At 44.5% G+C, this 12,664-nt stretch overlaps 1 protein-coding gene across 2 annotated transcripts in view; it reads right to left on the reverse strand.

Moving 5' to 3' along the window:
• Positions 1–1,483: 1,483 nt before the first annotated feature.
• Positions 1,484–12,664, reverse strand: part of itih5 (inter-alpha-trypsin inhibitor heavy chain 5) — a 29,348-nt gene continuing 18,167 nt past the window's right edge. For both annotated transcript variants that reach the window (XM_015962172.3, XM_015962163.3), the window contains exons 10-14: positions 10,702–11,378; positions 6,994–7,047; positions 5,867–5,983; positions 5,309–5,686; positions 1,484–1,898 (exon numbers count right to left, since the gene is read on the reverse strand). In XM_015962172.3, the coding sequence (XP_015817658.3) occupies positions 1,630–1,898; positions 5,309–5,686; positions 5,867–5,983; positions 6,994–7,047; positions 10,702–11,378 (1,495 nt within the window). In that variant the 3' untranslated portion in view covers positions 1,484–1,629. The remainder of the gene's footprint in view (positions 1,899–5,308; positions 5,687–5,866; positions 5,984–6,993; positions 7,048–10,701; positions 11,379–12,664) is intronic.

Consider the following 12,664-nt stretch of genomic DNA (forward strand, 5'->3'; position numbering starts at 1 on the left):
GCCCAAACGTAATCATTCCTGCATGTCTCTAGTTAAAGCAGCCAACAAGCACAGAAAGTCGAACCTTTAGCTGCTCTGATGAACCAAATGCGTCGCTGAGTAGATAAAAGTGGCTGATTTTTTTAATGGTGGAGGACTTTTTAACTTCAGTGGGAGAAGAAGTTACACTTGTAGAGTTTTATAATGATCAGAAGTTCAAATGTCAGAAACCAGCATGAAAGCTGCAAGGAAACAGCCGAAATGACAAAAGAAAGGTTTCCTTTTGCACTGGTTGATCAAACGTAATCAATAAATAGTGCCACTAATCAATAAAGTATCACGTGCACGTTAAAGTACAACGCAAAGCCGTTAGGAACTGAGGGCAGGTGAAGATGCTGCTGCAGGAAAGTTGTCCAAGAATGTTCCCGAGAGAAAAACAAAATCACCTCCTAGTGAGGAGACGAAGAGGCAATCGACCGGAACAATAACGCAAAATTAGATTTTTCTTTGTAAGTATTTCCTCTGAAGCTGCTCTGGTGAGGTTTTTAGCACATTTATCCGTGTTAGTTGTGTAATAAAACACCAGACGGCTAAGTCAGAGGTGTTTTGATGTTTAGCTGCACAAGTTGCCCGTTACAATCACAGAAATGTCCAAACAGCTGCTCCAGGATCAGCGTGGGTTTGGTTTACTGCTGGAACGTCAGACGGAGCCAAATCAACACGAAAACCGAGAAACAGTCCATTTCTCGTTTTGTCTTGTTATTTAAAGCTGAAGTTTTGTGATAAAATCAGAAAATTTTCTATTCAAATACTTTGAGCTAGTTTTAAAAATCACTATTTTGGTTTTATACCAAATCGGTCGCAGCCGTTCTCAGTGAAGCCGTCCCACAGCTACGTATGAAACTCCTCCGTTTTGCTGCACACAGTATTTATTCTGTTGATGTTTGGTTGTTTGCTGCTCGTGGGGAAAAGGTAAAGGAGCTTCTGGGATGCTAAAGGGTTCCAAATCTAAACTATTCTCATTTTTCCAATTCAAAACTTCCCCATACTTGATTTAGACGTGTAACACCGTTTGTAATCCATGTGCGGGTGTGTGTTCTACCGAGCAGATGAAGCGTCCTGAAGCTGCCAACCCACAAACCTTCTCACTGAATGTATTTACTCTGCTTGAATAAAGATGACTGACACCTGAACGGCTGCGTAGCGTTGAATTCCTGCGGCGTCCGAGGCAAGGCGGCCTGACGACAGACAACCTGAGCGAGACCCGGCTGCAGCACAGCTGTGGGGGCGTGGCCTGCAGCCCTGTGACCTCCACCTGATGACAGGGGAGCCGCGCTGCCAGTGTGGCTCTGGGTCAGGTGTGTGTCTAATCATCGGCCCGGAGACGGGGGGGGTTAGTTGGTGGTTGCCGTGGTAACCAGGTGTGATCAGCACCCCGGGATTAGAGCATGTATGTGTCAGGTGTGTGGAAGTCTAAACTGTAGCAAACTTGGATGCAGAAAAATGGGTTTAAATGTTTTATTTAACATATTAATTAGAAATGGTACAAAAATATATTTGAAAACAATCCGTAGGTAGAAGGTAACTTAATACCTGGACTCGGCTGAGTCTCTTTAAAGGCATAAATGGCTTTAAGCTGGAGGGTTGGGTTCATGAGTGTCTCACACTGTTTGTCCCTTGTGGTCCGTCTCCCGTGTCAAACATGTGGGACGTGACATAGTCCTCGTACTCCCCGTCGATCAGCTTGGCGGCGTTGTTCCGGGCGAACCAGCAGTCCACGTTCTGCGTTCCACTGTAGATCCTCCTGCTCTTACGGACCACCGGCACCGAACGGTTCTTCACCTTCAGGACCTGAGAGGGCTTCGTGCCAGCCTCAGCAGGAAGCTCCGCCAGCCCCACCTCCTCAGACAGGAACTGACCTGAACGCAGATTCAAACCAAGCACAGTTATTCTGGACTCCAGATATTAAAAAGGCAATCTGGTCATTTCCTGCTGTTGTGTTTAAAAATATTACAGCCATCTTCATTTTCTCATGTATTTAAGGACTCTGATCAAATTCACAGATGGTCAGTGAGTTTTACCATTAGGCATAGGTCGGCGGCCGCCTGGGGCCCCCTTATGTTGGGGGGGGCCCTAGACCTGACTGCTGGCACCCCTCTGTTAATGCCACAGTGGACTATTCCTTTAACTCTCCCACTGTCTTTATGGGTGACCCCGTGAGGAAAGTTGACCATTGAGCAGGGTTGATGGTTTATCCCTTGAGGGCCACGTGGCCGGGGTGAGGTGGTGCTCACTCCTCACCCCTGCCACATGGACCCAAGGGATAAACCATCAACCCTGCTCAATGGTCAACTTTCCTCACAGCGTCACCCATTAGGACAGTGAGAGGGTTAAGACGCCGATGCACAAACAGGAAGTGATTGGTAGTCATTCCACTCCAATCCAGTTGGTGGCGGTAATGCACCAAATTGTTGTTTGCCAAGTGCCATAAGACCACAAATAATAATAATAAGAGAGGCGGGAGCGTTCGTAACAAACTCGAAGCGGTAGTCAAAACATTTAGCATGAAATGGAGTTGTCCTGGTGGCTCCAATAAGAGAAAGAAGCAGCTTGCTTCATAAAAGCTTTTATCTTCACTTCAGAAAGTGACGTCGTTTTTCCATGTAAACATCAAAAGGAAGCAGAAAGACGATGGAAAATGTTTAAAGGGAGGAAAACATAGACCAAAATGGAAAATAGAAAAAAAAAAGAAAGGCAAAAGCACAAGAGCACTGCCAGGAAGAAGAAAGCACTCAAAGGGAGAGAAAGACAGGAAAAAAGAGGAGGACTAATAAAAAGGGAAAATAACTCGTGTCAGAAGACGGGAGAGTTTTGCAAATCCAGTTAACCCTTAAAAACTCCTCCACTTGAGGTAGGACCTCTCCCCCGACCCGGAGTTGGCAAACCACCCTTTTCCGGTCCACCCTTTGCCAACTCCGGGTCGAGAGAGAGGTCCTGCCTCAAGTGGAGGAGTTTAAGTATCTCGGGGTCTTGTTCACGAGTGAGGGTAGGAGGGATCGGGAGATCGACAGGCGGATTGGTTCGGCGTCTGCAGTGATGCGGACGCTGAGCCGATCTGTCGTGGTGAAGAGGGAGCTGAGTCAGAAAGCCAGGCTCTCGATTTACCGGTCGATCTACGTCCCAATCCTCACCTATGGTCATGAGCTTTGGGTAATGACCGAAAGAACGAGATCGCGGATACAAGCGGCCGAAATGAGTTTCCTCCGTAGGGTGGCCGGGCTCAGCCTTAGAGATAGGGTGAGGAGCTCGGACATTCGGGAGGGACTCGGAGTAGAACCGCTGCTCCTCCGGATCGAAAGGAGTCAGTTGAGGTGCTTTGGGCATCTGGTCAGGATGCCTCCTGGACGCCTCCCTGGGGAGGTGTTTTGGGCATGTCCTGCCAGCAGGAGGCCCCCGGGTCGACCCAGGACACGTTGGAGAGGTTACATCTCCAATCTGGTTCGGGAACGCCTTGGGGTCCTGCCGGAGGAGCTGGTGGAGGTGGCCGGGGAGTGGACGGTCTGGAGCTCCCTAGTTGGGATGCTGCCCCCGCGACCCGAACCCGGATAAGCGGAGGAAAACGACGACGACAGTTAATCCTCTCAGGCTCAAAATAAGTTTTGGTAAAAGGACGAACAACTAGGTCCTTTACTTCTGAGTTAAAAAATGCTCATGAAATACGTATGTGGAGTAACCAGGTAGGTTTTAACTTTGCAAATTGCAATGCCTGCCTCCAGGGGGTTAAAGGTAAAATTGTTGAAAATTTAGTGTAAGGGGCCCCATGTCTGTGTTCGCCTTGGGCCCCCAAATTGCTAAATCCGCCACTGCAGATGGTGATTCTTACTCTGGTCTTTTAAGTTTTAGTAGTTTGACCAGAACCAGCTTCTTGTCACTTGAAGTAGATCTAATTACCAGAGTTAGACTTTTTACCGAGTTAAAGTCCCACAGTGCCTCATAATGATGTAAAACCACTAGTTTAAGGCTGGAAACTCTTAAGGAGATGGGATCTTCTTTGATTTCTTACAGATTGAAATCTCGCTGGCTGTTTCTTTCTAAATAATTTTGGTTGAGAAGAGTTTAGATGTTCAAAATTGATTCAGTTCACTCCCAGCAAATTTCCCCTACTCAAGATTTTATTTACCTTTTTCTTTGATTATGTGAAAATGTTAGTACTTTGAAAATGTTTTTATTATTGCATTTTTACATTTCCTCTCATATTCACTTTTTTATTCTCATTGCTGTACTTATTTGAATTAATACATTATTATTTTTTCATTCTTTTCAGTCAATTCACCAATATTTCCATTATTTATTAATTATTCTATGAATTCATTCACAAATACTTTTAACTATGCACATTTGAATATTTTTGTGCATTTTAAGGAACAATTTTTACTATTTTAAATCTTTTAAAATTAACAGACTTTTAACGTTAGTTTTGATCTAATTATTTACTACAGTTTTATTTCTCGTTTTACATGATTATATTTTATTACTGGCTTTGCATGTTTTATATGACAATACTTTAGCATTGTTTCATTATTGAATACTATTATTTTACTGTCTATATGATTTTCTTTATTTATTTTCGTACTTTGTCATTTATATTATCTCTTTTATTTTCATATTTTTACTCATTTTAATCCAGTGTTTCCTCTGTAGGGGCCCTCTGCCCCGGGGGCGGTGGTCGACTGCTGCTTCCTGGGCGCTCTACAGGTAGTGTTTAAGTGGAGGTGGGGGTCTATGCTCCTCCTCCTCCTCTGAGCGCCCTGACTTAGTGTGGAAGACCTGATGCTGCCGGGGCAGACGGCTCCTCTGATGGCGTTTCCGTGACTTACCTTACTTGGCCCATCTGGACTCAGCCGAATATAAATTTTTACGGGTGTGTGTGTGTGTGTGTGTGTGTGTGTGTGTGTGCATATGTCTGTTAAAGTTTTTAAACTGTTATGGGAATTTGGGGTCATTTTAATTCTGTAAAGCACTTTGCTTGAAAGGTGCTTTAAATAAAATCTGATTGATTGATTGAACATCTTGAAATATTAAAAATTCTCAAAGCATTGTGTAAAATTTTTGTATGTCCTTTGTAAAAATTATCAGCTGAGATTAGTCAGATATTTTTCTGCAGGTTTTCTTTGTGTAACTCTTGGATGTGCGTGGGTGAGATGTTAGCTAATTGAGCTAGCCTTTAATAATTTGTGAAACATTCTTGATAAACGAACAGCCCAGATGTATTTCTGGGGGAAGTGTTTCAGTGATGGCTCGTGGCTCTAGTGGCGGACAGCGGTACTACCTAACAGGCCGTGGCAGTTGCGTGAAAGGCCCTTGCTGTTGCCGATGTAGAACCCCAGATGGTTTCGCTGGTAGGGCGCCGGGTTTTTGTACTGATGCAGCAGGATGATGAAGCTGATGTTGCCTCCCACCGTCACAGTCACATTAGAATTCTGTACGATGGCCACAGACAGCATGCCGCTGTCCACCGTCACGCTGGAGTGGCAGGGAAGGACAATGCGGTCCCGTCCGTCCAGGATGACTTTTGTAGGGGTCACCTCTATGTAGGAGCGTTTTGGATGATCTGCCACGATGGTGATGGTGCTGAAGTACGTACGCTGCTGTTTGTGGCTTCCTGGGGGAGCTGAGGCGCCTATTAGCTTCCCGTTGACAGTCACACCTAAAAACACAGAAATGTTAGATGATAAAACATCCAAAAACTAATAAGCAAATGTCTAGATTTCCCAATATGACACACATGAACACACACACTTCAAGGCAAATCCTGACACTTTCCTGTCAGTTTGCTGACGAACCGTTTTATCTGCCTTTAGGTTTTTATCAGCTTCATGAGGCTTACCAGAGTATTTGTGGTCCGACACCAGGCGAAGAACATGTCCAGGTTCCCCGTTGATGTTAAAACACACCGTTAGCTTACTGAGGGGAAACTCCACCACAAAATGAGGGTCACCGTCCGCTGCAAGAGAGCCCCAGAAACGTGATCCGATCAGCAGGGAAGCTGTTTAACTCCTTCATGTCTGTTTAAAACTAGGCACCAGATAAGGGAAAAGGCCAGGAACCACCCTGGGGTTTAACCACTTGTTGGTTTTGTTGTAGTAACGTTTACATCGTCTAGCACAAAAAAGTTCACGTTCGTTTCAAACTGTTATTTTTGTGTGATAAGTTCAGACAGAAAACCCTTCAAACCTATAAATGTCCATTTATTGATACTTTCAGGTTTCAGGTCACACTTCCTGAACTCAAAGTTTCTGTACTAGCGGAGTGTTTCCTGACCATAGACTGTGTGAACTTTCAGCTCGTAGGCGGGTTTAAGGGATGGACAGATGGACCTGCGTTCCCCTGTTGTTGTAACTCATCTTATTGTTTCTTGTTCTTATGCCTCTCGAGGTTTAGCGCCAATATTCATCCTCCTTTTTGTGTTTCAAACATCTTAAAATTCTAGAGTTATCAGAAAATAAAGTATCATCACTAAATTGTTGAGCACCACCCTGTCGGCCGGCTTAATTTCTGTTTTAGGAGACGTTTTAAATCTTTAGTTAGAGTTCCCTCGGGCTCACGAGAACCAGCTAATATCACAGAGCAGCAATGAGATTATAGAGCAACCCTAATGACGGGGTAATAACCCTCAGTTACCGCTTCTGACGGGTTCCCTGTCTTTACAGTACCACGTTCCGGGCAGTGTCCTGTACCTATCTGTGCTCACGGATGTGTTCAGAGTGCCGCTCAGACCCTCTGCTGGTATTCCAATTAGACTTTGTTGGGAGGAATCCCCAAGTCTCTCACTGTGATCACTGAAGACTGTCTGACAAAGATCTAAATTACAGGCCGCCCACACAGAGAGCCTAGAGTCGACTGTACATCCCTTCATCTCCTCCCTTTTTAATTTTACCTCTAAGATCTCCTTACGAATTAACACGATCACCAGATGAAACCAGAGAAACCCATCAAGGGGAGACCGGGAGTTACCTGATGTTTTGGAGATAGTGAAGGATTTCTTGGCTGGTTTCCTCTCAACTTTACCTGCAAAAAAGATAGTAATTACGTTTAAAAATGAGGATTAATATGACAGCTGAATCTGAAAATTCCTTTTAATGGGATATTTTAAGTGTTCATAGTGGCGTTTAAAACATAAACGTCTCAAGCCGTCTCCTGGTTATCCCTAAAATAAGGACTCACGGCGAGGCGTCTTTCCCGTTTTATGGCCCTCGCCTGCGAAACAGGCTGCCGGAGGACCTCAGGGCAGCAGAGAACGACCATGTTTTAAGAGCAGGCCACCTTTTTAGCTTTAAACTGTTTATTATTTATTATAGTAGATTACTTGCTTTGCATATTTTAATTGATTACAGTTTATCCCTCTTTTATTCTACAAATATATTATTTTAATATTTATTAAATGTGAATTAATTATTTATTTACTTACTTTTACATCTATATTTTTTATCTCTAATTTCCCTCTGGGATTAATAAAGTATCTTTGATTTGATTTGATAGTGACTCCTGTTATTGTTATATTTCATCTTATATTCATCTTTATTCCAGTGTTTCCTCCGTGGGGGCCCTCTGCCTCGGGGGCGGTGGTTGACTGTTGCAGCCTGGGCTCTCTCCATGTAGTGCTTGGGTGGAGGTGGGGCTTATACCCTCCCTCCCTCCCCTTTGTGCCCTGTGTTGATACCACAGCTGCTGCGGTTGGCCTGCTGCTGCCGAGGCAGATGACTTCTCTGATGGCGTTTTCTTGCCCTACCATATCTGGCTCATCTGAACTCAGCCCAATATCAGTTCTACTGATGTTCTTAAGCAGGTGCGTAGTATGGTGAATGGGCGTAGTTTTGACCTTGGGCGGGGGCACAACCGGCATGAGGACCAGGTGTGGAGGATCTTTGCAGGAAGAAGCCTATAGAGGCTCTTTTATGCAATGTCAGGAATGCAGAGCTGTCAAGTACAGAGGTGACAGTAAAAAGCAAGTAATTGTCAGCAGAGCCAATAAATGAGCTTATGGACGGTTCTAATGGGAAACAGGCTTCAACACAAGCAGTTGTTTTCTGCTTGGTCCTAGTGCTCAACCAGTGTATTTAGTATAGTGCAATTTTTTTTGGATGGTAAAAAGTGCAGGGGACAAAAATTGACTCAGGAAAACGTGTGTGTGTGTGTGTGTGTGTGGGGAGGGGGGGTCCATGGTATGGTGTGACTGTGCCAATGCTTGTGTATTGTTGTAAACACTTTGAGTTGCATCCTTTGTAGGAAAAGCGCTTTACACATAAAGTTTGATTGATTCATAATAAAGCTTTGTTTGCTTTTGTTTCTAAATACAGGTGAACTGCAAACAAATATTTCTAAAAAATAAAGAAAACTTTAAAATAAAGGTTTGATACATTTTGGCCCTTTGTTAGCAGGGTGGCTGGGCTCTATTAGAGATAGGGTGAGAAGCTCGGCCATCCGCGAGGGGCTCAGAGCAGATTCGTTGCTCCTCCACGTTGAGAAGAGCCAGTTGAGGTGGCTGGAGCTCTGCATAACAGAGGACCTCACATGGACACATCAAACGTCTGATAAAGAAGGCACAACAATGGCTATGGCTGCCACGAAAGTCACTGGTGTGGTTTTATCGCTGCTCCACAGAGTATCCTGACCAACCGCATCCTGGTGTGGTACGGCAGCAGCTCTGCAGCTGACAGGCAGGACCTGCAGAGAAAATAACAAACACACGCCTGCCTGCCCTGGATGACATCGTCACCACTCGCTGCCTTTGAAAATCCACAAACATCCTAAAGGACCCAAGCCGCCCTGCCAACAGGGGCGCCTCCAGAAAATTTTGATAGGGGTGGCCAAACGGGGTCAAAGAAATTTTTGGGGTGGTACACCAAATTGGTCCTTGTGGTAACTCTGGGAGAATTTAGCCTGTGGTGATGTACTGCATTGCACCTTTATTCGTTTTTATTAAAAGACCAGTAGGTATCCAAAACATTTAACTTACATTTTACAAACACAAACATTTTAGAAAAATACATTTCAGTTATTTAAAATGTTATCCATAATTTAATAAGAATTTTTTAAAAGTTAGTTCACCTGTTGCTCTGTTTAAAAAAAACTATGGAGATAAAGACTTTTTAAAATGGTGAGCTGCAGAAACATATGTATTTTTAAAAATTCTGATTATTTCTTTAGTCATTAATTGTAATAACTTTTATTTAGCTTTACAATTATGTCTTGAACAAACAAAGTGAATATATGGTTTGACTGAACGTTAATATGATTTGTTAACACTGGCTTTTCCTGGGGGCTAGCAATTTTTTAGGGGTTGCCATGGCCACCCCTGGCCACCCCTTGGGGCACCCTTGCCTGCCAACCATCTCTTCAGACTTTTTTGTAAATGACACGAGGCGATGAAAACATGCGCCGCCAGGCTGTTAAACTGCTTTTATGCAAGAGCCATCACTGAACTGAATGCTGCTGCTCGGAGGTCACACTAACATGGGTTCTGTTAGTGAGAAGAGAGAGGAGACCTAAAGGTAGACCCAGGACACGTTGGAGAAACTCTGTCTCTCAGCTGGCCAGGGAATGCCTTGGGATTCCCCCGGAGGAGCTGGCTCAAGTGGCTGGGTAGAGGGAAGACTGGGCCTCCCTGCTTAGGCTGCTGCCCCCGCGACCCGACCCCGGATAAGTGGAGGAGAATGGATGGATGGATGGACATAAGTATTATCCTCATGGAAAGCCTGACCTCATAAGAATTAACTTGTAAGAATTGCACGTTTGTGGAGCGAACATCATAGTTAAATGTGTAGGATCCACCAAAAATGTGCTAAACAGGGGCGGCGTTAGGCCCGGCTACTTGGGCTGAAGCCCCGGATGTTTCATGGAAAGCCCCGGATCTAAAACGTGGAAGTAACATGCAGTACCAAAGTCCAACAGAGAGGGAGCAGCTGGCAGTAGTTTGTATACAGCCTGCCTGAGCCTCCACCACTGAAGAAGAAGCCCTTCAGCAGCCGGCTTCTTCTACACTCTCTGCCTGAAACGCATGAGTGAAGATGGACATAAGGACGTTTTTTAGACCAAAAGTACGGCGACAGAACCCCAGCTTTGATGAGACTGGTGTTGACTCAGGTTTGTGAGTCTTATTTGAAACTATTTGTTGTGCTGCTGGTTTGCCTAAAGTTAGTTTACTATCAGGTAAAGTTGTTGGAGAAAGAAAGGGAATATTTACTATCATCTCACACTAAACACTAACAGGAACAATACTCTGCCCTGAAAATGCTTAAAATGTAGCTTCAGATTAAAAATTATGTGGTACAAGACATATATGATGTTGACTAGTGTGTGTCACGTGTGTGCGTGTGCGCGCGCGAGTGTGTGTGCGTGCGTGTGTTAAGCCCCGGATGTTCTTCAGTCCTTAATCCGCCCCTGGTGCTAAAACACCTGAAATCTTTTCTTGTTCACTTCCTTCAGGTGTGCTCCATTCACAGGTGTTTGGCCAAAATGTGTTGTTTTTGTCCTGCTTACTGCAGAAAGGTTCAATCATCGAATCCGCCGCACCACAACGGAGTGGATACCAACAGGAGAATATTGGAGAGGCTTTTGGTGCTACTCACACTTGTAGTTATGTAGCTCATTCCACAGATGCACATTTCTGCAAGACTGACGGTCAGATCAGATACATGGGTTGCTAATTTCCCACAACCTCACCTATTTTGTTGCTTTGAGATGAACTCTGGCGTCTCACGTTCCCGTCTAGCTTCTGTGGCTTTTCTGTGTTCCCTGGCAGCTCATTGAGAGGTGGCACAGCTTCATCAGCTGCTGGTGTGACGGTGGGAGCTGGTGCCACGCGGCCGTCAAGCAGAACCTCTGGCTTTTCCACCACCATGTTGGTGAGCGGAGTGAGAAAGTGGTAATGCAGAGACAGGTTGGTGGCCAGCTGGGTGTGCTGTTCCCTCTCCTTGCTGGTCTGGCTGCGCAGACGCGATCGCAACCCCTCCTTAACACTCAGGAAACCCCAGACTCGCTCAACAAAGTCTTCTGCAATGGAACTCAGAGGATTTCCCAATGCCTGCGTGACCCCTGACCCCAGGGCCTTGGCTCCAACTGCCATTGCGGCGGAAGCTGCTTTCACATGCTTCTCAGTCTCTATCTGCAGACGCCGCAGAGGCACATCGGTTTCAAGGATGATGTTTCTGTCGTTGTTGCTGGCCGTAACTTGGACATGAAGTGATTCTGCACTGCGGTTCGTGAGCTTGCCCGCAATGACGAGCTCCGAGCCGTTGAAGTAGTTGGTGAAAAGGTTTTGAGTGACATAATCGACAGAGTCCTCTGTGTAGTTGACCCTGATGTCGGACAGAAGAGGTGTTCCGATCTCATCGTAGAACCTGGGGAAGAACACACACATGCCTCAGTCGTAGCTCTAGCTTAGCTACAGCTTTTATTAGCTTTTATCTCATTATTTACTACAGTTTTATTTCTCGTTTATCATGATTATATTTTATTGCTTTGCATGTTTCATATGATTATATTTTAGCGTTGTTTCATTATTTAATATTATTATTTTACTGTCTAGATGATTTAATTTATTACTTATTTTCTTACTTTGATCATTTATATTAGCTCTTTTATTTTCATATTTTTACTCATTTTAATCCAGTGTTTCCTCTGTAGGGGCCCTCTGCCCCGGGGGCGGTGGTCGACTGTAGCTTCCTGGGCGCTCTACAGGTAGTATTTAAGTGGAGGTGGGGGTCTATGCTCCTCCTCCTCCTCTGAGCGCCCTGACTTAGTGTGGAAGACCCGATGCTGCCGGGGCAGATGGCTCCTCTGATGGCGTTTCCTTGACTTACCTTACTTGGCTCATCTGGACTCAGCCGAATATGAATTTTTACTGGTGTGTGTGTGTGTGTGTGTTTGTGTGTGTGTGTTTGCATATGTCTGTTAATGTTTTTAAACTGTCCTGGGAATTTGGGGTCGTTCTGTAAAGAACTTTGTTTGAAAAGTGCTTTATAAATCAAATGTGATTGATTGATTGATTGATTGATTGATTGATTGATTGATACAGTCGATTTGCCATTTTCAGGTTTGCATCTGGTTATTTCACAGGAAGATTTCCTTTGGGACCAGTTAAACTCACAGAGGGGGAAGCTTGAAGTACCATTCAAAGAACTAGAGAATTTATTTTCCCAGGCAGATACGTTGGAAATATTTAAGACGTCTTTTTTTTATCTTTTAGCCACAAATAAATGGAGAAAGAGTGAAGAAATGTGTGTTTAGTTCATTATTTATTTGTTGTAAAACAGTTCCTGGCAAAACAAAATCTTATTCTACTGGAGAGCCTGTTTATTTCTCTGAATGGAGCCACATTTGTGTAGAAATGCACCCATGAATAATAATCACTATTAGCTGGTTAATCGTTAACTTTTTTTGCCAGAAGGGCACCTCCTCTTCATCGCCTGCTTGATGACACATTTTCATAAGATGGATAAAGTCATGAAAACCAGAATTTGTTATGTCAAAGTCAAAGTCCCATCAGTTGTCACACACACTGGTGTGTGTGCAAAATTTGTTCTCCGCATTTGACCCATCCCCTGGGGGAGCGGTGAGCTGCAGACACAGCCGCGCTCGGGAACTATTTGGTGGTTCAACCCCCCAATCCAACCCTTAAATGCTG

The sequence above is a fragment of the Nothobranchius furzeri genome, chromosome 1 (genome assembly GCF_043380555.1).
Source record: "Nothobranchius furzeri strain GRZ-AD chromosome 1, NfurGRZ-RIMD1, whole genome shotgun sequence".
Taxonomy (NCBI): domain Eukaryota; kingdom Metazoa; phylum Chordata; class Actinopteri; order Cyprinodontiformes; family Nothobranchiidae; genus Nothobranchius; species Nothobranchius furzeri.